The sequence below is a fragment of the Triturus cristatus genome, chromosome 8 (genome assembly GCF_964204655.1).
Source record: "Triturus cristatus chromosome 8, aTriCri1.1, whole genome shotgun sequence".
NCBI classification, from domain to species: domain Eukaryota; kingdom Metazoa; phylum Chordata; class Amphibia; order Caudata; family Salamandridae; genus Triturus; species Triturus cristatus.
This window is the reverse complement of record NC_140591.1, coordinates 1,626,648,255-1,626,674,682: the sequence shown is the minus strand read 5'-3', so window position 1 is coordinate 1,626,674,682 and position 26,428 is coordinate 1,626,648,255. Positions and strand designations below refer to the sequence as shown.

The 26,428-nt window shown below is 47.3% G+C and overlaps 1 protein-coding gene across 1 annotated transcript in view; it reads right to left on the bottom strand.

Annotated features, from left to right (window-relative positions):
• The window catches only part of LOC146808453 (transient receptor potential cation channel subfamily M member 2-like), a 2,757,229-nt gene that overhangs the window by 29,970 nt on the left and 2,700,831 nt on the right, over window positions 1-26,428 (bottom strand). Inside the window, exons 30-31 of the mRNA XM_085623562.1 lie at window positions 18,806-18,910; window positions 9,284-9,394 (exon numbers count right to left, since the gene is read on the bottom strand). Coding sequence (XP_085479688.1) covers window positions 9,284-9,394; window positions 18,806-18,910 — 216 coding nt within the window. The remainder of the gene's footprint in view (window positions 1-9,283; window positions 9,395-18,805; window positions 18,911-26,428) is intronic.

Below are 26,428 nucleotides of genomic sequence, written 5' to 3'. Positions count from 1 at the left end.
TTATTATTATCTGATAGAGACATCTAGCCTCAGGTTCCTTAACTTAGAATAGATACCAAAGCTATACCTCCAAGGAATAGGGTCTGCGACCGATACCCACCAAATGTGCAAAGGACAAAGTCCATCAAAAACAGTGACAGAAACAAGGAGGGGCGGCAATGCCAGGGCAGCTGACACCAAACCCATAAAGCTGAGCATTGCCAGTGGAGCTGACACCAAACCAAGAAGCTCAGGGCAGAACATGAGCAGGGAAAGCTAAGTATCACATTCCGTCAGAAGACGGCACGAGACCCCTGTCGGTCAGACAGGGACGAACGAAATCACAGAACCGGAAAGCAGTGCAAAATGCCATAACTTCTACGAAAAGTGGGAAACTGAGGAGAGGATCCCAGGATCCATAAGAGGCAAAGGCCCAGCGATGGGACTTAAACATGAGGACAGAGTCAGAACACACAATGTGAGTGGCACAACATCAGGTGCCAACAAACGACATGTCAGGGCAGAAGGTATCATGCAGTAACATACGAACCACAACTACCGGAAGATACAGAGGTGCAAATTACAAGAATACACGGAACAGACATTGCGTACCGTGAGAACCACACCACACAATGCATCACTCAAAGAAGCGGAACAGCAACAACATGTTCGCGTCGACAGAGAAGACGTGCGCAGCACCAGGGAGCCAACCAGTCAACCGTACCCACAGGTGCAAAGAAAACAGGACCGCCAGCAAGTTGGACACCCCTAAAGCTATCTCCCATGAGGGAGGAAGAGGAAAGATAAATAGAAAAACAGAGAGGAAATCTGGGATAATCCCCAGAAACCACTGCAGGGAAACCCTGCATGCTTGCCAACACACATGCGCATGCAGCACATAGAAATATATGAAAAGCCAAGAGATTGACCACCAAGGGGAAACTGGAAGAGTACCCCTAATGAATAGAAAATTGCCCAAGAGGTACCCACGGCACTGATGTGACACATATCGAGACATTGAAGTTCAACCACATAAGAAAGCGATCCCAACCTCTCGATCGGAAAGGGAATATCGAACCACCACGCCACAGGCAGGAATACCGACTACCACACCAACAAAGAAGCAAAAGAAGTCAGTAACACTCAAACATAAAATGTCTGAAAAAGTATAGAACTATATACAGAATGATGCCAGAAAGCATCGTAGATAGAATACGTCTGTTGAAAAGCGCAGCAGATGCCAGTAGGAGAACACCTGAGCTGTGAGCAGCAACAAAAAGACAAACCCTGAGCCTAGGCCAGGGATAGGCAGGGATAAGCAAGGGCACAAGGCAAAATGCAACAGGGGGCCACCGTGGCAAAAACTCTACCGCCCCTAGGCAAACCCCAGGCAGGGTGTGCCCAAGCCCTATCCAACACGGTGGAAGAATGCAGCCAAGACATTGGCTCAAGGAACACCACAGGTCCCCCGGGATAGTACAGACCTCCAGTGTGGCCCACAGGTGGTGCCGGCCCAAAACACAGAAGAACCGATCCAGAGCGGAACAGAATAAGCGCCCACAGGGGGTATACCCACGCCCAAGACAGTCAACAGTGCAAGGGGCAGAATGAAGGCGGAAAGATGAGCCAAATGCAGGGCAGGAGGACGGAAATCCCCCTGGGGCAAGACGCATACGACAAAAAACCCCACAATACACTGGAGCAGACTGCGTCCACAAATGCATGAGAGTGCGACGGAACAACCGTCGGCAGCACTACAGGAGCTCCAGGAGACGGCCATGTCAGTCCGTGGGTCTCAACAGAGGAGGCATTCCACCAAAGCAGGTAGTATGGAACAAAGGGAGATGCACACAGCACAACCCACAGGAAAAATCGCCAGAGGGACAGAAGAACGAAGAGAACTCCACGGGAGCCTCCGAAACGTCCTGGTAAGGAAGAGCCTGGTAAGGAAGAGCAGCTACACAATAACGAAAAAATACCCCACATAGGGTATGTCACATCCGTTTAAAAAGCAAGGGACACCTCTTGAGACAAGCTCAGAGGCAGAGGTCAAAAAGAGCCATATAAACAGCTGGCCCTACCAAAGGAAGGAAAGAACCACGGCTGAACAGCCATACAGTCTGTCTGGGAAATAATGTGTTGAACCCAGAGGCAGAAATCATAAAAGCAGTGACAAAACTGCAAACGAAAACGCAAGTCCACTATAGAGGACTAAAAACCTGGCAGTCATGGGAATCCAGATAGGAGGCGCCGGACCGTTGAGTCTGCATGCTCATCAGAATGATGGACTCCATCAAAGGGCAGATGTCTGAGTCGCTCAGGGAAACTGCAAACGCGTAGCCACGCATGGCAACGCAGAGCAACTGACCTTGCCATAGCTCGACCAACGGAGTCAGTGGTGTCCATGGCCAAATGACGGAAAACAGCGCCATGTCGCAGCCATCCCGAATAAGTCGACTAGGTCAGTGCGAGGGCCCTCTGGCAAAGAAGGAAGGAGTTGTCCAACTGAGTCCCAAAGGGCAAAAGTAGCCCGAGCAAAAACGCAGTTCGTGTTCAGCGACCGAAGACCTGAGCTGGTGAACGCAATGACATCGCGGCCACACGACTCCAACCACCTAGAGTCCTGAGTGGGAGGAAGCTACGGAGGAGGAGAGGAAGCAAGTGCTGCCTGGACTAGACGTCCATGAACCCTAGGATGGAGGGACAAACAGGGAAGGTCATCTGGAGCCGAACGATGGCGATGTGCAATTGCAAAACCCACGGGGTCACCCTATGAGGGTCTGGCCCAAGTCCCCAGAAGGACATCATGTAATGACCCGCTATAAGGCAATAAGGGCTCCACATCCAGAGTGCCCTCGTGGAGAAGATCCAACAAAGGATCCAAAGGCAGGGATACAGAGGGGGGCTGCATCTGCAAGATATCCGCAGCCATGCGAACTGCCCTCACAAACTCTGCGCCAGCCTCCGTGACCATCCGAGGAGGAGACAGCAAGTCATCTGTTGGTGACGGTTGCAGGCTAATCCGTCCACCCAATGACAGAGGCCCTGCAGAAGAATGAACCAGCCAGTGTCTCATGGGCCAATGCTCCGTGGAGCACTGAAAAAACCCTGGGGGTGGGGAACCCACTGGGGTCATGTCCCCCACCAGCAGAGGAACAGCCGGGGATGGAAACGGAGTCAACCGACGTCGAGACGGCCTTAGAATGACGTCGACGAACCCCAAAAAGGACCCGTCGGACCGGTGTCGACTCGACCTCCACCAAGGCAGGGGCCAGCGGGGAGGAACAAAGTCGACTCGGAGTTGAGCTCCGTGCTGCAGCCGCATCCAGCGACAACGCAGGGAGCCCTGCAGGACTGTGCGAAGATGCATCAGGAGGACTAGATGTCTGAGTGGGATGCCCCTCCGGGCTGTGTCCTGATGTCGCAGCGACTCCGGAACCGGAGTCAAGGCACTCGGTCAGCGCCGAGGGTGAGATTGCTGGCAAACTCCCGACCTGAGTGCCTACCCCCACTGTGGGGCCCGAAGGTGCGCCAGGGAGTGGGGGTGACCCAAAGATGGCCTGCAGAGCCCTGGAATAGGCCTCCATCTGGGTCCGAGTCACCCCATCACCAGGAGCTGCACCGTTAAGAGCCTTCCGCCGGAGGCCGGCGCCGTGAGGATTCTGACCGGGACAACCGGGCGAACATCAATTTCATCCGTCGTTCCCGCAGGGACATTGGCTTCAGCTGCCGCAGGCGTCGCACTCGAAGGAGTCGTGTGGCTCACCCAAGCACCACATACAGATCTCGTGTGGATCAGTCGCCGACATCTGCTGCGAACACGATGCACAAGACTTGAAGCCCGCAGGCATCAAAACACTGTTCCAGACGCAAAAAGGTGTTGTAAAAGTCTGAAATCAAAACAGGCCAGAGGAACAGCTTTTCCCAGATCCGCGTTGGGACACGGAAAAGTAGAAAACTGACGACAGCACGCCGGGGGGTCTTATATGGCTCCATTGACGTCACTTCCGTGGACGACGTCAGGACGTAGCCAGGCGACGCTGCCCCCGGGCGTGCAGAGGTACTGCTGGGGAGAAGTTTTCCAGATCCAGTCTGACGCCTGGGGATATTCTAAGTTGAGGAATCTGCGGCTAGATGTCTCTAATCTAGAATAGGACGAAGTACTCTGTCCTTTTTTGGCATCAGAAAGTAGTGGACATAGCAACCATGACCAACTTCTTGTGTAGGCTCCCTCTCAATGGTTCCTTTGGCCAAAGAAGCCTGTGCTTCTTGATGGAGCAAGAAAGATAGTCCTCCATCAGCCATTCTTGGGACGGTGGCAAATTCAGAGACGTTCCAAGAATGGGAAGGCGAAGCCTTTCTGCACAATCTGAAGGATCCCCTAGTAAGAGGTAACTGCAGACCATGGGGCAGATATTGCTTGAGGCTGGTGCTAATGAGATGGCTGTGCTGGATGGAGGGTGCACTAAAGAGGCTTGGAGGCTACTGGAGGGGTGTGGGAATGACAGATTGCTGAGCCTGGCTCTCACGTCCTTTGTGGGGTATGTGACCTCGACACCTAAGGACAGGGTAAGTTGCTGTACCGGTGGATACAGCTGGTATTGTGGCCATCCGTAGGTGCCCAACCACGAGTGTGGTAGGGGAAAAAGGACAGCTGCTGAGACAGAGAGAGGAATAAGGAAAACCCAAGAGATCTGGTGACCCAACTTTCCCAAAAGTGTTTGAGCGCCATAGCAGTTTTTTGCCAAATAGGCAGGGGCCATCAAAGGGCATGTCGATCAGGGATGCCTGGACATCTGACGAGAACCCAATGGAGCATAACTAGGTGGGGCGACGCCGCGCCACGGTTGGAGTTGTGGCTCTGCCTAGGAAGTCCATGGATCTAACCCACACATGATGATGAGGTTTGCTGCATCTCGACCATCCACTAAGGCTTGGTTGAGGATAGCTGGAATCTCTTCAGGGAGCATGGGGAGCAGCAATGCAACCGAGTTCCACAAACATATAGGATAATTAGCTCAAGAGGCATGCAGTGCTCACTGGCCAGAAGGCTATGCTAGTGGTAGAGAAAATACGCTTCCCAAATGTGTCTAGCATCTTGGATTTCCTGTCTCGTAGAGTGGAAGTGAACGTTTTGAAGTTGAGGCGTGTGCAACCAGGCTCTCCAGGGTGGGGTGCTAGGAGAGGAAGGCTGGGCCTCTTGAGGCAGGGCCATGGCATCGGGCAATCATTCTAATCACAGGAGCCCCGTGCAAGGTTTGGCCCAGGACCCTAGGACAACATCAGTGAGGGATTTGTTAAAAGGGAGCAGAGGTTCAGTCGAACCTGCTCTAGAGTGAAGCACCTGCATAAAGACGATGGTCTTGACCTTGACTGCAGGAGCTGTAGTTCAAGGAATTCAGCCACCGTGCATCTCACAGTGACAAAGGATGCCCCTTCCTCCGACACAAGGCCTGCAAGGGAAAGCATGGCAGACTGTGAGGTATCCAGACTACTGGCATCACCCAGCATCTCCTACCAGTTCTTTGCTGGCTGAAGGTCCTTCTTTAGGGGATCAAATGCTTCCTCCTTATCGCCCCCTTCAGGAGTGTAGGGTTGATCTAGGAGTGGTAAGTCCAGAGGTAGGGAGGGCCTGGATGGTGCCGGCACCGATGTCGAACGGTGCTCATTCGGAATTCTGAATAACAATGGGTTCATTGTCGAGCGCTAATGGCAGCATCAGGTACAGCACTAAAAGGGAAGGAGTTGGGGTAGAACAAGGCACCTGTGATGGTGTTGGTCTGGATTGGGTGGCAGATCCAGAGGGCCCATAGGGTGTAAGGGTGAATCTGTTAGCAGAAACCCAGCAGGGACACCTCTCAGGCCCATTGGGCCTGAAGGCATACTAGTGGTGTTGAAAGATTTTAATGCCATGCTACCTGCTGAGAAGTATTCTTGGCATATTTTCCTAGCTTTTATTGACTCCCTATCTGCCAGGGCATATACCAATGATCCTGGGGTCAACTTTGATGAGCCTGAGGCTTGTACAACCAAGCTCTCAAGAGATGAATGGGCTGACAGGAAAGCAGAGTCTCCAGGTGCAAGTTTATACCTTCTGGTTATTGCTCTCGAAACAGCGGTAGAGGTGGTTGGTTTCTTCTATATTGCCATTGTAGGTTCAATAGGAGCCTCATTAAAAGGAAGAAGAGGTTCAGAGGTATGAGCAGAGGAAGAAAGGACTTCTTCCAAGATGTTAGATTTTACTTCTGCTGAAGATAGATTCAAGTGTAGCATAACTGCAGCTTTTTTAATGACATAGTGGTAAGAACTGGCTTTGGGAGGATCAATGCCTGAGGGAGATACGGGCTTCCACACTGGGGAATAGTCTCGCTAAGTCCTTCATATTTTGGATCTAGACCAGGTTGATCAACATCCCCTTCATTATCCTCCTTATATAAATCTCCCCGTGTATCTCCTTCCTCCAGGAAAAAAACAGTCTTCTTCCTAAAGCCTTTAACCTTCTCTTTTGGATCTTTGAGGGAACATATGTGAAGGCAAAGAGAAAGGTTAAAGTGGAGGGGATACTGCTTTAGCTGATAGAACCAGAACTGGTCACCCTGGAGGAGTCGACTGTGGTGCCGGAGAATTGATGGGTTCCGGCGCCAACAGAGAAGGATTCAGTGTGAAGAGGGTGAGGTGAAGGTATCCTTGGCGTCAATTCTGCGGACGCTAGCGCCGGTAGGAATTCACCCAAGAGATCTGTTGCGTTGGGTAAAAGGGAGTGAAAGCCGCCATCTGAAATGGCATTGCCATCACTCCCGTTGTGTAGGACAGAGTACCAATGGGGTCGAGAGGCACATCAGTAGGAATCTTGGCCCTATGAAACTGCTGAACATCACATTTATAAAGATTGATAGATCCGTCCCTGAAGTAGGGAAATCGAGGTATTGGCCACCTGACTGGAGCCTTGGAGATGCACAGCAGGAGGACCTAGATATAAAGTTGACAACAGGCCCACTTGAGCTGCAGATGCCAGTTCGGTTGGAGTCGGCATGTCATCATCTTGAGATGGATTTTCGACCTCTGATTCAGAATGTGGAGGAGTTGCCAGTCTTGGTGATGGTGACTTGCTGTTGGAAAATCTTCGCTGGGAACTAGGTCTTTTCATCTTGTACTTTTCCTTGAAGACTTTGAGATTGGAAGGGATGGAGATCTTGATCTCGGATGATGACCATGTTTCTCTTCTTGGGCTCTGTCCAGGAACCCCTTGGCTTTCAGTACTTTAAGAGCCTTAGGGTGCATCTTTTGAAAGGCTCTACACTTGACAACATAGTGATCTGGTCCCAAGCACCATAAGCAGATGTTGTGATGGTCCGTGATGGACATTTGGCCCTCATAATCTTACACAGGTTGAAACCTTATCTTGTCGGCTGTGAATCTCAATGAGAACTGAACCATAAAGAAAGAGATTAGCAAAAAATCCTCAAATGATGGTTTGCTGACGAGAGTAATCCGGAACATGTCACTGGTGCTGAAAAGGGGAACTGACGTCAGCGGCCGAAGGTGTCGCTTTATGGCTCCAGTGATATCACGTGGTGCAGCATACGGATTCTAAGTGGAGCCGGCACCAATGTAGGAGAACAATTGGAGAAACGTTTCGGGTTCGAGACTTATCCTGAGGATATTCAAAATGTGAGGCATATATATGTTGCAGTTTTATATGCATGAACTCAGCCAAAATGCACTGGAGCACATACATGAGCACAAGAATGAATTACCTCAGTTCAGATGTATTTTATTAAAAGCACAGAAGATGCAAAGATTTACCCAGAATCAAGGATTTTGTGCTAATGCCAGGACTTGAACCTGGTTCTTCATATTCAAAGTCGGCAGCTCTAGCTGTTGGGCTACATCCATACTTCTCAATTTATGTGTGAGAGTTATACACAAGTGGTATGGTTGTGTATGATCACTTATAGTGAGCACATTCAATGTTGATATAGTTTTGTGAAGTGAAAAGCCTGCAGAAACATATACTGGAACATTCACCCTGAGTCTTGCTTGGGAATACTTGCAAGGGTTTGTAAAACTAGACTTAATTCAGCATCTTTGCGCTGGTGCACCAACAGGGCTAATAATTTTAAATATTACTAACATATAGACCAGGTCTTTTGCGACTCACCAAAAATTGCCTCATTTGGAAGACACTGCCTTAGAGTGTAAGATGAGACTGCAGCCAACCAAAATGGACGCTCTTGATGACTTTCTTTCACTTATAGAGACCATGCAGATTAAAAACAGTCCCACAGAATCAGCAAAGGAGGTCAAATTATCAGGAACACTGTCCAATCTCTGCCTATCCACTTTGGTAGCGGTGCCATATATACAGTGAACATATTCCCATGGATTGCCAACTTACTAAATGCCTTGCTCATGCTATATTAACTTCCTGCCTCACTGAAGTACCCCATCAGCCCTCACACACTCAGTTGTTGCAACTCTTAAACTCCAAAGACCATTTAATCATGTTGTGAAAGTTGCAAAAGCACAGGAAAATAAGAGAAAAGGCCTATCATAGTCAAATAGACTAGATACACTGACAGGGGACCAGCACATTCTAGAATCCTGACAAGTACAGACAGAAAAGGCAACTGAAGGCCTTCCAGCAAATTGGCAACATGTACATGCTTGGTGTCTTCACATCCAGTCGCTCGAAACCAGTGTCAAAGTCAATTCCCTCTCTTTAATAAAATGCAAAGTTCATCCAGGGCACCATCCTGTGGCTGAAGAATCTGCAGGGCAACTATTAAGCATTAGAACCTGATTTCACTAAGGGTTCTATCATAAGTGACTTACCATCAGGGAACTAAGCTGAGGAGGTCACAGGCTCAAATGACCCTTGCCTAGCATGCTATCAGGTCCATTTGGAGAAGAATGTCTAGCTGTGTGTTTGCTGAGGACGCCCATGGAAATTGTGCCTAATGTCCTAGTAACCTGTAAGATGAACATCTGCAGGAGGACACACAACCTCTTTAGATAGTTAAGGGGTATGACATAACAAACTCAGATGAAGCTACACAGTTAAAAAACTTAAAAAGCAAGTGTGTGTAGAGGCAAGTAAAACCTGTTGCTATAAGTTCGGGTGACTTTGAATTTGACTGAAGTGGGTGATTCTGGTGGTATGAATAAATGCTGCCGAAATACTGAAAAATGTTGGTGGACACACACTGATCACTATAGTTTTAAAACTTGCATTGAGTACATAGCAGACATTTTCAGCCAGGTGGTCAGTTTATGTCAGTATATTTTTGGGAAAAGATCTTACCTGTATCAAGTTGTCTACTTGGGCATGGGATTTTAAGTGCAAATGAACAACAGTTGTCTCTATCCAGGCATTGTCCGTGTTCCTGGAGTCATCCAGGTAGCCTTTGTACACCTAAAGGAAGAAACACCATAAGGATTCATGTAAACCATTGAAACGCTGCTCATTGGTCACTACAATATTATCAGATTCCAATTCTATCTGCCTATCTTGTCTGCATCTTACTCTTGGCCATTCATATGTGTCTGATTTCCCTTACAACTCTCTCTTGGTTCCTGGTTCTAACCTCCTGACAGCTCATTTTCATCATCTGCATCTTCTCTTTAATCTCTCCAGTTCACCTTCTTTCAATATGTGTGATTCAGTGGCGGCTGGTGAACTTTGAATGCTGCCCCTAAATCCACGAAGAAGACTCTACTTTGTGGAGGACCACATGGTGCATTTGGCAGTAAACTGTCTTGATATAATGACTTAGAATGTAGACGTTCTGAATGGGCACTTATTTCAATACTCCAATACTATCATGTCAAGCATTATTACCCTTTCCATGGTTTTGAGGGGTTCACTCTTCCCAAGAAAACATTGAAAAGACTTGGGAATATTATGCTTTTTTTCAGCACAGTTTCTCTAAGAATTGGCTACATGACCTATCATTTTTTAAAATGTACACAGCATCTTTGTTCACGTCTCCATTCTATCTTATAACTAAGAATCTATTTGGAAGGGGCAGGGAGAACAAGTCTAGATACAGAAATGGCATTATCACAGGCTTGAGACAGTAAAGCTCGACAAATAATTCAGGCTTGGACAACAATGCTACTGCTCAATTTACTGAGATCTTATGGGACAGCAAGCAGACAAGTTACACAAATCTTACCTGCTCAGGGCTATGACAGCAGTAGTGATCACATGTAGACACATTATGAATAAAGCTGAAGAAGTGTCTATTCACAAATTAAAAAAATAACAGCCACAGTAGTATGTGATCTGTAGAAGGAACCCGCATCAGCAATAAGCCCTCTAGACACAACAGACAATATCACTCACATATTGGCTACAAGTAGAAGAAACACTGTTTCATTCCCAGGTATCAGCCAGTTTCTGAAAATAAAAACATTTTACTACTAAATACGGCCTTTATGTGTTTCATAAATAAACTTAATTCTCTGATATGTTAGCTTGCCGTGTTCAAATTCAGCCTTTACGTTTTGGGTAAATACGTTTATTTCCCTGACACGATAGTTCGCCAATTTCATGAACCAAATTATTTTTTTTGTCCCAAAATAGCAGCCTTTCAATTTAATAAATACATGTTTGGTCCTAAAACATCAGTCTGGCATCCTCTCGGGTAGTAGTGCCCAGTTGATTCTGACTTTTCGCTCTCATCATCAACAAAGTATGAAAATCAAATGGTAGAGATTTCCGCTATCATTAACGCCATGGATTTTATCCACCGTTGACCCAGAGATATCTGGAATTATTCTTGGTTTTTTCACTTAATGTCAAGAATGGGACACCATTATGCCATCAATAGCCAAAATGCTGTAAAGCACGGCCCCAATCCACCAAATCTCCCACAAGTATGCTGGGCATTGTCAAAATGGTTTCAAGAATGCCGATAATAGATCATTGATTAGGCACTATTTTGCCATGAATAGCTGTAATGTTGTCCAGAATGCCCACAATATGTTAACAATTGACCATGATTATGCCAGGAATGGCCAAAATGTAGTCAAGAATGCCCAGAGCCTGTAAAGTTTGGTCTTCTTGTAGGTCAGGGATAACCAGAATGCCAAAAGGCCCAAAATGTTCATGTGTTGATCATTACTATACTACTGACAGTCAGCCTTCTACGGGAACAATTTTTTGCTTTTGCCCCCAAGCTGACGAATTTATATATAGATTCTTTTGAACAACAATCAATTAAAAACACGTAAAAACTAAAAACCATATAGATCATCATTCCAATGCTGGAAGTGGTACAACATTTTTGTCATCTGATGCTATTCCAAATGTAAAATTGATGGACTTATAGTTAAATTGAACCACACATATAAGAATTTGAAATTCATCTCTACTAGTGACATTGATCAGATACCCTTTCTGGATCTCGTGATCAAAGACAACAATAAACTTATTACCACATTGTACCGTAAACCAGTATGGAGAAATACTCTCCTGAAATATCAAAGCTTCCATCCACGCTCTCTGAGGAACGATCTGCCTACGACCAGTACATACAAGATTGCTGGACTCCGAAGGGCACCTGTTTGGCAAATATCTATTGACTGCGTTATATGCTTGGGCGATCGAGTTCTATCTTTTGCCATCACACCAACCCGGATTCAGGCAAACCCAATCAACCACAGACAACATGTCAGCGTAAAACTGCTTATCGATAAAACATTGCATACGGGCCTCAAACTATACACATTTTTAGTTAAAAGCTCTTCCTTTGATCAGGTTAATAGATCAAAGTTATAGCAAAAAATTATTTACCTGAGGAATCAATAAAACATTCATTTTTCTGGTTTTACTGAGTGAAAACATCTGGCTCCAAATTAAGTTAACTAATAACATGCTTTTCTCCAAGAGGACCATGAGCAACAGTCTTGAGCAAGCCTGTAGTCTAGCACCTCTTCTCTTTCCTTTATACCTTGGAGAATGCTGGTGGACTTGCACCAAAACTAGGAAGCCAACTTACGTCCTATTCAGCTTATGCTGAGAATATTATATATTAATCACTAACACCCAGCAGCCTCCAAAACCATCTAATGAAATTAGAAAAATGTAACCATACTAATGATTTAAGGGTAGATCTTGACAAGACAAAAATAATGAATTTTGGGAAGCCTAGGAAAGAAAGGAGGTGGCGCATAAACGGGACTTGCCTTGAAGAAGTGAAATTATACGAGTACCTGGGGGTTACCGTCGATAACATTTTGAAAACAGGCAAAATAAAGCATCCATTATCACCAAATCAATGAGAATATTTGCTAGTAACTATGGTACACAACGGTTATCACTCTTAGTCTAATCTACCATAATGAGAGAAAATCTTTGATATCTTTACAGCCTTCAACAGCAGAGGCAAGACTTAGACTGGAACTCTCTTTGCCGTCATTGATAACCCGGTAACATATGGCTAAGCTAAATTACATGGACCCCAATTACGGGGAAGATTTGACCACAACTACCAGCATACTTCACTGGAGATTGCATGCATTTTCGGTAAAAATAGGTGTGGCCGTAACGTGACTTGCAACTGCTGCCCCATGAGGAAGGAGCTTGTGGCTCTGAAACGGGTCGGGGATTCATAAAACAGCCATAATGTGCCGCTTTCAGAAATAAAGGTTTTGAAAACTTACCTCTCGATGGAGTGGCGTCTTTGAATCAGAGGCACTTTGGGTAATATATATATATTATATATAACTACGGCAAAGACATCATTGATATCATTGTATAATTTAATCCTTATAGGTTGGATTGATCTATACCAACCGATTTAGAATCATTGGCACATATGATTCCTTAAGGAGTCTCCTTGTGGATCCCACGTATTCATACCTAATCCCCTGAGGGATTACTGGGTTTCCCAGTTGTGTGTTGAATTAGTCCATAAAACATAGTATTGAGACAGCGAAACACATGCACCAGCACATTCTGAAAAGAACTCAGCACATCACTGGTCCCGTAAATGCAATAACATGCACAAATATCACCTTACATGAAGAAACCACACAGAATCATCATCATCGTACAATGACCATTGAAACCTCCATGTTAGACTCCTCACAAAAATTTATATTTTTTGCTAAAGCATCCTATCAGGCAGCAAATGAGATGAAGCTACGGCATTTCCCTTGCAACACAAAGAACAAGTTACTTACCTTCGGTAACAATATATCTGTAAGAGACATAGATTAGTTATAGTTATAGATTCTTTACCTTTAGAATTACCCTCAGGCATCAGACTGGATCTGGAGAATTGTTAGTCAGCTGTACCCCTGCTTGTCAAAAGGTGGCGTCAGAAGGCTCTACGTTCGTCGTTGGCGTCGTGGCCGCCGGGATGACGTTATGGCAGCTACTTAGACGACGCCCTCTAGTGCTGACGTCAGTTCTTTTACACGACATTCCACGCTAGAAGCGCAAAGCCATGCAAGACACTGACCACTGGTGCACAAAATTAGGACACTAAAAGGAAGTCCTTAACCCTAGAAGTCAGTTGGCAGAACGGGAAGGATGGGTGGGGCGGTAAGGAATCTATAACTAATCTATGTCTGTTACAGATATTTCGTTACCGAAGGTAAGTAAATTGTTCATCTGAAAGAGATAATTAGTTATAGATTCCTAACCTTTAGAATAGATACCCCAGCAATACCAACCCCGTAGCTGCCTGGTAGATGTCATTGAGGGGGACTACCCGTCCCAAAGCAGTGGTAGCTGCAGTCGCCCTGGTGGAATGGGCGCGCAGTCCCACTGCAGGCTCCTTCTTTGCCTAAGAATAACAAGCTTTTATGCACAAAATAACCCACCTAGAGATGGTCCGTCTGTGCATGGCCCAAACCTTTTGGGCGTCCACGTAGCTGACAAAGAGCTGGTCATCCACCCGGATTTGCTTGGTGCGATGCAAATAAAATGAAAGCACACATTTTGGATCCAGACGGAGGAGCCTCTCTTTCTCCATAGAAGGATGCGGAGGCAGAAAGAAGGTGGGCAAAGTGATGGTTTGACCAATGTGAAAAGAAGTAACCACCTTGGGAAGAAAGGAAGGTCTGGTTCTTAGGACGACCTTGTCCGGATGTACAGCCAGAAAAGGAGGTTTTGAAGAAATAGCATGGAGCTCACTCACCCTTTGAGCAGAGGGGATGGGAACCAAAAAGGCCGCCTTTAAAGTGAGAGGTCTGAGAGGACAGTTATGAAGTGGTTCAAAAGGAGCGCACATAAGGTAAGTAAGAACCAAGTTCAAGTCGCACTGAGGCATTACGAAGGTAACAGGAGGAAAAAGATGAGTGACGCCCTTAAGAAAGCGATTTACAACAGAGGACTTGAAAAGAGAAGTCTGATCAGAAAGCCTAAGAAAGGCTGATATGGCTGAGAGGTAGCCCTTTAGAGTGCCTAGAGCAGAACCCTGCTGGGCCAAAGAAAGGAGGAACAAGAGAAACTCAAAAAGAGGGGCAGAAAGGGGATACACAGTCTTTGCTCTGCACCATGCCACAAATGTATTCCATCTGCAGGCATATACTGTCTTAGTGGAGGGATGCCTGGCTGCCAAGATAACATCACAGACTTCGGGAGGAAGGTTGAAGGCTGTCAACTGTCACCGCTCAATCTCCACGCAAGGAGGTGGAGACTGGACAGGTTCCGGAGGAGGACCGTCCCCTGCTGCTGCGAAAGAAGATCCTCCCTAAGAAGCGGTCTGATTGGAGAATCGATGGCCATGTGTAACAGCTCGGGATACCAAACGCTTGGTGCACAATCCGGAGCCACAAGGCTGACTTGGGCCCGGTCACGCTTGATCTTCTTCAGCGCTGTTGGCAAAAGTGTTATGCCTGAAAGGCGTATAAAAGACCACAACTTCACTCGCGACGGAAAGCATCGCCTAGTAAGTGCTGCCTTGGAAATAACAACGTGCCGAACTGCTGACATTGCGCATTCTCTTCGGTGGCGAATAGATCTAACCAAGGCTCTCCCCATTACTGAAAGAGACCTTGCGCCACCTCCGAGTGAAGATGCTATTTGTGATCCATCATGCACCTGCGGCTAAGTTCGTCCGCCCTGGCGTTCAGAGAACCTGCCAGGTGTTGAACCACCAGGGATATACCCTGATGTTCCAGCCATGTCCATAGACGGAAAGCCTCTTGAGATAGGGTCCACGACCCCACCCTGCCCTGTTTGTTGCAGTACCACATGGTGGTGGTGTTGTCCGTGAACGCATGCACTACTCTTCCTCGGACAAAGAGAAGGAATGCCTTCAGTGCAAGACAGATCACCCGGAGTTCCAGAAGGTTGATGTGGAGCCTGGCCTCCGACGGAGACCAGAGGGCTCTGATCTCCGCCTCTCCCATGTGGCCGCCCCACCCCAGAAGTATGCGTCCATCACCACTGTGTACTCTGATTGGGAAAGGGAGAGGGATCTGCCGTTGACCCAATCCTGGTTCGTTAGCCACCACTGTCATTGTCGTGCAGTGCCCTCCGAGATCTGAACGTAATCGGACAGATTCCCCTGATGCTGTGCCCACTGGAACTTCACGTCCTACTGCAGAGCCTGCATATGCCACCTGACTGATCTACGAGCAGGATGCAGCAGGCCATGAGGCCCAACAGCCGCAGGATCATTCTGACCGAAACCCGGCATAGAGGCTGAAATATCGGAATCATAGCTTGAATATCCCGTACTTGCTGCTCGGGAGGATAAACCCGAAACTGCGTTTTGTCCAGAACCGCTCCGATGAAAAGGAGCTTCTGAGAGGGAGTCAGGTGCACGTTTATAGTGAACCCCAGCGAGTGCAGGAGGTCCGCCGTAGTCTGGAGATTGGAGATGACTGCCTGGGGAGAGTCCGCCTTCAACAGCCGGTCGTCGAGATAGGGGAAGACTGCAACCCCTGATCTGTGCAGATGAGCTGCACCACCGCCATCACCTTCGTGAACACCCGAGGGGCACTGGTAAGGCCAAAGGAGAGCACGGTAAACTGAAAGTGCTTGTGGCCTACCGTGAACCGCAGGTAACGCCGGTGGGCCGGCAGGACGGGGATGTGAAAATAAGCGTCCTGCAAGTCCAACACTACCATTCAGTCCCCAGGCTTGAGGGCAGACAGGACCTGAGCTAGCATCAACATTTTGAACTTCTCCTTCTAGAGGAAGCGGTTGACGTTCCTGAGATCCAAGATAGGACGCAGGCCTTTGACCTTCTTGGGCACCAGAAAGTAGTGGGAATAGCAACCACAACCTACTTCTGGGGCAGGAACTCGCTCGATGGCTCCCTTGGCCAAGAGAGCCTCAACTTCCTGTTGGAGAAGGGCCAGATGATCCTCTGACATACGATGGTACTGAGGTGGCATGGCTGGGGGGTGGTCTTGAAGGGGAGGGAGTAGCCCCTTTGGACTATCTGCAAAACCCACCTGTCCAACGTGATGGTGGGGGAGGTGATGGCGAATCCTACCGCCCACTGGCGATTGGTGACCCAGAAAGGTCGGACTAGGAGTAGCCTGAGAGCCCTTGAAGCGCTCTAGCGTGCTATCTGCTTTGCCGCCGAACAGGTGACGGGCATCAAAAGGCATGTCCATCAGGGTAGCTTGGACGTCCCCGGAAAAACCAGTCAACCTCAGCCAGGCGCAGCGTTGAAGGGCTACCGACATTGAATTCGTCCTGCCTAGCGAGTTGGCGGTGTCCAGTCCACATCGTATGGTAAACTGGGCTGCGTCTCTCCCCTTGGCGACTGCACTGGAAAGCACGGCCTGGGCCTCCTCCAGGCTCTGAGGCAGCACCTACGCTACCGTATTCCACACAGAGTGGGTGTAACAGCCCAACAGACATGCAGTGTTTACCGACCGCAGTCCCAAGCTGGAGGAAGAAAACATCTTCTTCCCAAGATGGTCCAGCTTTTTGGAATGCGCCTTTGGGCGTTGAGGCATGGACCACCAAGCCCTCAGGGGTGGCGTGTTGGGAGAGGAAAGGGGGTCGCATGGAGCTGGGCGGTGGCATTGGGCAACCATCCTATCCACAGGAGCCCCTGTGTTGGGCCTGGACCAGGTGCCCAAAAGCATGTCAGTTAGGGCTTCGTTGAATGGCAGCAGGGGCTCCGAAGAGCTCGCTGTTGGTTGAAGCACCTCTGTCACGAGGTTAGTCCTGACTGCCACCGTAGGTAGCTCAAGGTTGAGAGCCTCGGCGGCCCTACGCAACACCACTGCATAAGACACTCCCTCCTCCGTAGCACCGGTAGGAGGAGACAACATGCCAAGGTCTGGGGAGGTATCTAGACCACTGGATTCCCCCAACTCCTCTCTCCAGTCCTGGTCATACTCCAACTCGTCAGTTAAAGGGTCTCCAGACCCCTTCCAGTCCTCTTCACCCTCCTCTGTCCTCTGGTTTCCAATCTGGCCTGAAAGGAAAACCAGGGTAAAACAGGGGTACAAAAGTACCCGTCGGCGCAGGATCCGGTGTCGGTCGACTTTGGTCCGGCTCCTTGTCCACGGCAAGGTGGAGGCCGGGGTCGACACCGGCTGGGGCCACAACCGGCGTTGGCTGCGGACGTGGTGCCGGTGGAATCAGTGCTGGGGAAGGGTGTTATAAGGTTGACCGGCGCCAATCCGGATGTAGGCCTGGATCCAAGGGGACCCTGCGGTGCCTGGAGCTGCCGGCATCAAAGGCCCTGGGCCCCCAGCCCAGTCCGCGGGGTCCAAAGGCGCACCAGCGGAGTCGGGCTACCCAAAGATGGCATGCATCGTTTCGTAAAAGCTTCAAAGCTGGACAAGGTTCACTCCGGGTCCCGAAAGGGAGGGAAACTCTGAGCCGCAGGAGGGCACCCGCCGCATCCTTTGTCGCGTCAGCCAACGGATGGGGAGAAGTCGAAGAACGACGATGCTTCTTCGACTTCTTGTGCTTCGACTTACCTGCAGAGTGTGAAGACTTCAAAGACGAGTGGTGGTGGTGGCGGCTCCGCGACCGGTCCCTTCACCTCTCGCGCAACCGGGACCTTGAACGGCGCGGAGTGAACTGCCGGGCCTTAAGAAGCTTTCGGGACCGCTCCCGCAAAGACTTCGGATTTATGGTCCGGCAGTAGGAACACGACTTGGGGTCGTGGTCGGGTTTCAGGCACCACAGGCACACGCGGTGCAGATCCATCACCGACATCAGCTTTCGGCAGGAACCGCAAGCCTTGAAACGGGCATCCCTACGTGCACCAGAAGTCAATAGACTCAAAGATGGTGTCGACAAAAGTCGCAAAAAGTCAGTCAAAAAGTGACTGGAGGAACATCTCTCTCCGGATCTGTGCTGGCTGGCATGGAAAAAGAAAGAACTGACGTCAGCACGCGAGGGCAGCGTCTAAGTAGCTGCCGTGACGTCATCCCCGTGACCACGACGCCAAAGACAAACGCGGAGCCGACCAATGCCACCTTTCGACGCGCAGGGGTACTGCTGATGAACAATTCATTCTCCGGATTCAGTCTGACGCCTGGGGGTAATTCTAAAAGTAAGGAATTTATAACTAATTGTCTCCTTCAGATTATAGCGATCTACAAATATTAGAAAGCTGTGTCCGCAGAACAACGTATATGGCCAAGCAATAAGGAAAGGGCACTTCCTACAAGATAAAAACTCAAATAGACACCTGGGAAAATGTGTGAAAAGCCAGTTATGCAAAGATCAACTCAAGTGACACAAAACAGCTGCCCCAAGGACTTCCCAAATGTAACCATGACAGCAGTATTGCAGGAATAACATTCATATTAACAAGCCATCGAAGAAGGTGCCAAAGTATGGCCTGCTATATATGTTCCTATATATTCCATTCCCCGACCACACCTGTTTTCCCTCTTTTTCTATCAGTGCCTGCAGCTTCTCCCAGGATTCAGATTCCCCAATATCTTTCAAGGTGGATGGTATCTTCTCTTCTGGATTCAGCATTCCCTAAAAGAAAAGGAAGGGTGTTAAAGGTCTCAGGCAATAGACCCCTGGAGCTCCTCAATACACTCATGCATTTCATTGGCTTACAAAGTACATTTCCTGTCTCTATTTTCGAAAGCAAATTTATAAACTGTGGCATCTCATAATCTGTAAATTCAGCCTTCAGTCAGGTTTAACCTGCAAAGAGTAGAAACAGAACTGGATGCCATAGCATTTGAACCCTACTGGGTAGGGTGGCCTCCTGATGAAGCAATGGAGGACCACATTTGATGACTGCATGTCATTTAGACCACAAATTAAGTCAGGGGTGGGCACCTGTTTTGGGGTATTGAACTCTTTGAAAAAGGTTTACATATTTTGTCCTATTCTGCACAAAAAAGTCATCCAGGCCCTGGTAATGTTAAGGCTGGATTATGGTAATGCTCTTTATTTTGGTCTACTGGAGTACCTGCTGGAGAAGCTTCAGCTGGTTCAGAACACAGCAGCCCGTTTCCTCTTGAAACTGTCAGTTAAAGCGCATGTAGTGAATGAGCTACTTTTGTGGTCTGACACCCTATGATGACCCTCAACCACCACCATTTTGTACTGACTGTAGTGTGTTATATTACCCTAGCCTTAACGTAGGATGGCCCTGCATATGTCTGCTTCTCTTCTGTCCTGTAATCTTGGTGTCTTTCAGTAGAATAGTCTTGCTAAGAATAGAAGGTATGAGATGTTGAGGTGCAGTGTTGTGGGTGGTGGTGCACACATGTGCTCAATGTTGTATACTGAGGGATAAAGTCTATAGTGTTATTTGGGTTATGTGAATTATGTGTTGAACTATTGCCTTTGACATAGCTTCATGTCATTCTGATTTCTGACTTTATCTTGCTTAACGGCAGTGCTTGCTATTGGCTTTGACCTGATACTAATTTTGCTCTTTTGCGTGAATAGAGGCTTATGCTTGAGTGACTCCATTTTCTGAGCTGTCTCCATTTTCTGAGCTTCACTAGGTAAGAAGGGCATGTTTTCCTTTTCACTTGATTTTCGCACTTTACTGACCAGAAAGAACTGGATCTTGTCAGAGGAATGTGCTCGCTCTGCTCTGAAGCCATAACAGACGCCTGGCCAGCTGAAGCTGTGGCCTTGGTGCGGAGTGGTACGGACTCTGATGGGAAAAGGGGGCGAGGCTCACCAGGAGCTTTGTCTTTTGTCTCCATTTGTACTAAAGGAGGTGTCTGGGTTCTGTTCGGTGGAAGTTCATCACTGGGCAGACGTGCAGCTGTGGCAGTGGGGCGTATAGTGTCACTACTGTCTCCTGTTTCGGCCGAAGAACCGGACTCCCCTTTGGTGAAGTGGAAATGACAGTTGGTGAGGTGATCCACTAATTTCTAGTTTTTCCTACTGTTCTTGCTTACTATAACTTTATTTTCAGGTTCCATACATTTATATACATATATATATTCACAGAAAAAAACATAGGTTTCAGGCACGTTATAGTTAGGAATTAGCATTTAAAAAACCTCAGAAATTCACTGAAAATATTTACAGATATTTACATATTTAAACATTACTCACTAAGCCATGTATTCACTATGATACACTTAATCAGTCAGTTACACAATCAATTTTTCAAAAACAAATCATCCATTTAGACACTTATATACCCATTTATTCTTCCATCGACCTTGAGATATACATATATAAAACATATTTAATTTTCAGAAAAACACACATTCACTGGATGATGTCATCAGTGATGTCATTTGAGCTGTCATTAGTGATGTCATGAGTGATGTTACTGACCATGCCATGAGTGATGTAATATGTGACGTCATCAGCAGTGCATTGCGGTCGCGCGAGTTATAGTTAGCTGAACTAACTATAACGGGGGAATTTCAATGGTTTTGTACAAGTGAAAAGTCCAGCTAACTATAACACCCCTGAAACCTATGGTTTTTTCAGTGAATTTCTGAGGTTTTTTAAATGCTAATTCCTAACTATAACGTGCCTGAAACCTATGGTTTTTTCTGTGAATTTCAAAGGTTTTTTAAATGCTAATTTCTAACTATGCCTACAGAGATAGGACATGTGAAGAAAGAAGAAAAAATGCACAGAAAGAAAAAAAAGAAGTGCAGAAAGAAGCAACAGAAGTCCTGAAAGACGAAGAAAAGTGCAGGAAGAAGGATAACGTGCAGAAAGAACAAAAAGAAGAGCAGAAAGAAGCCTTGTTGCAAAATCATCTTTTACCCTCAACTTTTTCAGACGGATACTGGTGGTAACTGAGTCTGACTAACCAGTCCTAGAGCCAGTGCTATGTTAAAAGACACTTAGAATACAGTGAAAACACCTACATAAACTAGGGAACATTATGCGTTGGGGTCCCCCTGTGATTAGCATGGCCTCCTCTGTAAGCCCCTAGTATATAATAGGGCAGGGGGATTAAAACTACCTCTTAAAACAGGCCACAGGGCGTTTTTGCACATGTTAACTCAGGCCCTGTCCCCTCCCTTCACCACTGTGTAAACACGCCCTGTGTCCGTTTTTAGTTGGGAGATTAAGTTCATTTGAATCCTGAGGGTCCCTAGGGTCCAACTAGCCCACTAGGTACCTCCAGTAAGTGCCACAGAGCTGCGTTGAAGAGAGGTGTAAAAAGTGGCACGGCCTGGACCACCTCTCTGCAATGCAGCTCAGTGGCGCTTACTGGAAGCACTTGGTGGGCTAGTTAGCCCCCAGGGGCCCTCAGTATTGAAGGAAAATTATATCCCCAATTTAAAACGTGCCATAGTGCGTGTTTGCGCACGTCACCTCAGGCCCCGTCCCCTCCCTTCACCACTGTGTAAACGCGCCCTGTGGCTGTTCTAAGTTGAGAGATTAAGTCCCCTTGAATCCTAAGGGTCCCTAGGGTCAAGCTAGACCACTAGGTACCTCCAGTAAGCGCCACAGAGCTGCGTTGCAGAGAGGTGTAAAAAGGGGCTTGGCCTCAGAACACCTGTCTTCAGCGCAGCTCCCTGGCGCATACTGGAGATGCCTGTTGGGCTAGTTGGCCCTCAGGGACCCTCAGTATGGAAGAGGAATTAATTCCCCAACTTACAACTCGCCAGGGGGCGCGTTTGCAGAGTGCTGCAAGGAGGGGGCGTGGCCTCCGGCACGATGCCAGTCTTTTATTTATTTTAATTTTTTAAGAAGGGGGGCTGTGTGGTTCCCCTTCTTATTCTAATTTATTGGCCCTGATGACCCCATCCCCCAGGGCCTGTCTCCTAATTATATTTTTTTGACCCCAATCCCCAGGGCCGGCCACTGTTTTTTATTATTTTTAAAAAATATATATTTATAGACACACCTAGGACATGCTGGACAAACCGTACGTACCTATCACCATGACGATTTGCGTGATATTCATTAAAAGGCGACTATGCATACAATGAATCCACGTGGAATGTATTTACACCACTAGTGAAGCTCTGACATGTCTGATGCCCTACCGTGCCTAATCCCGGTAGACACCCTTGTCGTTTATTTATACAAACATGGGTAGCTATTGACGGGCACATTTAATACACATGCACACCAAGCCATTCAAAGGGGATTCGACAAAAATTCGACCAAAACTATGCAAGAAACCCCCCTCACGGTTAATAAAACACACATCCACTGCCGGATGTGTAATACTTTTTATTTTACTCTCTGGAAAGGGGACGAACATCACTTGAGAGTCACAGCGCGCTCCTGGCAGAGCCCAATGCTGTGTTACACCCACCATTGCCTGCTGAGTGCCACACACCTCTGTGTTGTATTCCACTAGCTAGTGCATATGCTATGACACTCTCTAGCCCATGTGCACTGTAACACCACCCCGTGAATATGTCATGCCACACTTGTCTTCGCACGGGTTATATTGCCCCATCTAACGTGCCTTCCTCGATGCCTATGTTATAACGCACAGTGCTATGCCATACATATTACAATCTGGGATCCATATCTTTGTCACAGTGCATATGCAACGTTACACTCCCCAGCACATATTTTATATTACAACTTTAGACACTAGTTAGGTTACACAACACTGCCCTGTGCATATTACACTCCAAGGCGATTATCGCATAGCACGCGCTAGTGCCTGTGCTATCTCGCGCTCTCCAATGAATCTGTCATTGCGCACAATGTATTGCATATTATATTTCACGTCCGGTTCATCTTATATCACACTTTTTGGTGCATAGTATATACCATACACTATATCTAGTTTTCATTTTCAATCGTGCTCTCAGGACTATGTTCTATATAACACTGTGTTCACCTACCCTTTTCACGGGCATTACATTTTGCGATAGGGGGTGGAGGGTCAGGGGGTGTTTCTGCCAAGTGAGCCCGGAGTCACAGTCACAAACGTCCTCTTCTTCCTGAATAAAAGTGAGATTATGCTGCATACTTGTTCATATTTTAAGTAGTTCGCACAGACACATTTTTTAAAAACAATAAAGTTCCTAATACCCGCCTTCTCTGAACAGTTAGCTTGCTGCCCCATCCCCCTCCTCCCTATCCTCTGTTGTGTGAATCCATGGACTAGCCTCCTCCCTCCTGCCATGCATGGTCTGATGTGCTGCCACTGCCCTCAATTTAGTATGATGTACCAGTCCACTCCTCCTGCCCTCCATTGCCCAATTCTATGCCCCATCATTGACCTCCTGCTTAAACTCTGTGCTTAGCTTGCTGTCCCTATTCTCCTCCCCCTGCCCTCCGATGTCTTTGTGCATGCCCCTGCTCCATCCTTTTTGCCCACCATGTTCCATGGACCTGCCACTCCTATCTACTCTGAGTGTTCTGTTGAGCTGCCACACCCCTCCCACCTGCCTAGCATTGTCAGATGACTGTAACCTGTCCCTGCCACCTCCACCCTGCCTGTCCACATGCCATGCCCCTATCCTCTTCCTCCTGTCCTACATGGTCCATTGTACTGCCACACCCTTCTGCCCTCCCTGGTCTGATGTGCTGCAACTGCTCCTCCTGCCTGCCCCGTGCGGTCTGTTGTGAGGCCCCTTCCCCTGAACTTTCTTGTCTGTGCACAGGTCCTGACCCTCCCTTCTATCCTCCATCGTCCTTTGTGCATGCCCCTGCACCCTCCTTCTTGCCCATCATAGCCATTGTGCTGCCACTAACCCTCCCACTTGCCATGCATGGTCTTCTGTGCTGCCATGGCCCCTCCCACCTTCCCTGTGTGGTCAGTTAGCTGCCCCTGAACCCCTCCCACCTTCCCTCCATGGTCTGTGTGTATGCCATCACAGTCTCACTGTTGCTCTTCATGGTGTGTCTTGCTTCTAGTGCCCATCCTGCCTGACCTCCATGGCTATCGTGCTGCTCCTGCCCTGCCCCCTTGCCCCCAGCCCTCTGTTTACATGTGCAGACCCCTACTCCCTCCCTCCTGGCTTGTCTGTTCCATTGTAATGCCCCTGATCAGTCCCTCCTGCCCTTTATGGTCTGTTATGCTGCAGCTTTCTCTCCTGTCTGTCCATTATGGTCAGCTAGCTACCATTGCTTCTTGCCCCTCTGTTCTCTGTTGTCCATGTGCATGGTCCTGTCCCCTCCCTCTTGCTTTCCATGGATTGTTGTGCTGCACTCCCGTCCCGCATGCCCTGTGTGGTGTATTGTGCTGCTGCAAACCCTGATGCCTGCCCTGCAGGGTCAGTTTGGTGCACCTCTCCATGTCCCTCCTGTCCTCTGTTATCCAAGTCCATGTCCCTACCCCATTTCCTTCCATGATCCAATGTACCATACTTGCGAACATTTTGAACTTGGTAAGAGGGAGATTTTGAAAAAAAACTGGGGTATTGATTTTCCCCTTTGAGTTACATTGAAAAAGTGGAGATTGTAGACAGGAGACAGATCAAATAAAGCCCATTTGAGCTTAAAAACATTGGACGTTTCCTGGCTGAATCGGGTCTGTTGGCATGTATGGTTGTACTACCATTGCCTCTTCCTTCTGCCCACAATGGTCTATTACATTGCCACAGCCTCTCTTGCAAGTCCTGTATTGTTGGTTTGTTGCCCCTGCCCCCCTTTCCACTGCCCTCCATAGTCTGTTGTGCTGCCACGGCCCTTCCTTCCTGCTCAGTGTGGTTAAATTGTTGCCTTTGCACCCTCCTACCTGCCTTCAATTTTCAGAGTCCGTGCCCCTGGCCTCTGCCTCTCAACAGTATCCTAATGAACAACTAGATTGCTAACATTCTATATTTATTACAAAAGTGTGGAACGCCTGACGTCATCTTGATGTAATCAAAACTGTAATACCTAGAGCATTTCCTTTACAAATTACATATATGAGAGGGTCTTATTGGCATCAAAATTATGGTTAGTGCTCTAAAAGACTAAAATAAGGACATATTTTCTGAGTTTTCAAATAGCGAAAAAGCACTTTTAAATTATTTGTTACCTTTATGTTTTTTTATCCAGTTGACCACTTGATTAAATGTTGCACTTAGGGGAGAGGATGTGGTGTTACTTCCAGAACTGCAGACTTTGCAACTGGGGAACCAGGTTGGAGTTTCTGCTTCAGCTCGACATTCTGTGATTCTGGTCAAATCACTTAGTCTCCCCATGTCTACAACCAAAATGAATTTGTTCTTGTGTGATGTAACCAATGCTCATGTAAAGCACTCCAATACCTGACAAGTCTGCACTATATAACACTGCAAAAACACAAAATAATAAGTGTTTTGCACACTTCAGTCATTGGGCTATATTTGGGCTACATCTGGGTGATTTTGGGCTACATTTGGGCTACATTTGGGCTCTTTTGTCTCCGGTGGCCATCTTGGGAGATTTATTTGTTATGAAGTTTCCTAATTTCCTCATGTACTGCAGTCTCCTCAGTAGGAAATGCTTTCAGTTTTTTACTTTGATTCCATCATGAAGGTATTCAGATATGTCACACATTTGCCATAAATTCTGAATGTTAGCACTCTAGTTGCTCATTAGATCACTGTAGTAAAACTACTGTTCACCATGGAAGTCTGCTCCTGGTATTAAAAGTGCATGTTTGAGTCTGCATGTCAGAATTTTTTAATGAAATAGAAGAGGATTTGAGAAGTCACTCAAAATGTGCCCTCATTTTCTTTCTTCAGCATTAATCATAATTTCGATGGCAAAATGAACCCCCTCATTGTGTTCCTTTTTAAATTAAATGTTTTAAGTGTTACCAGTTTATTCCAATCAAGATGGCTTCAGGTGTGCCATACTTTTGTCATAATGAAGACAGTAAGCGCTCTAGTTGTTTTTAAGAACACTCTGGGACATTCTGTCATTGGGCTATACTTGGGCTACATCTGGGTGATATTTGGGCTACATTTGGGCTCTTTTGTCTCTGGTGGCCATCTTGGGAGACTTATTTGTTATGAAGTTTCCTAATTTCCTCATTTACTGCAGTCTCCTCAGTGGGAAATACTTTCAGTTTTTTACTTTGATTCCATCAAGAAGGCATTCAGATGTGTCACACATTTGCCATAAATTCAGAATGTTAGCACTCTTTTTGCTCATTAGATCACT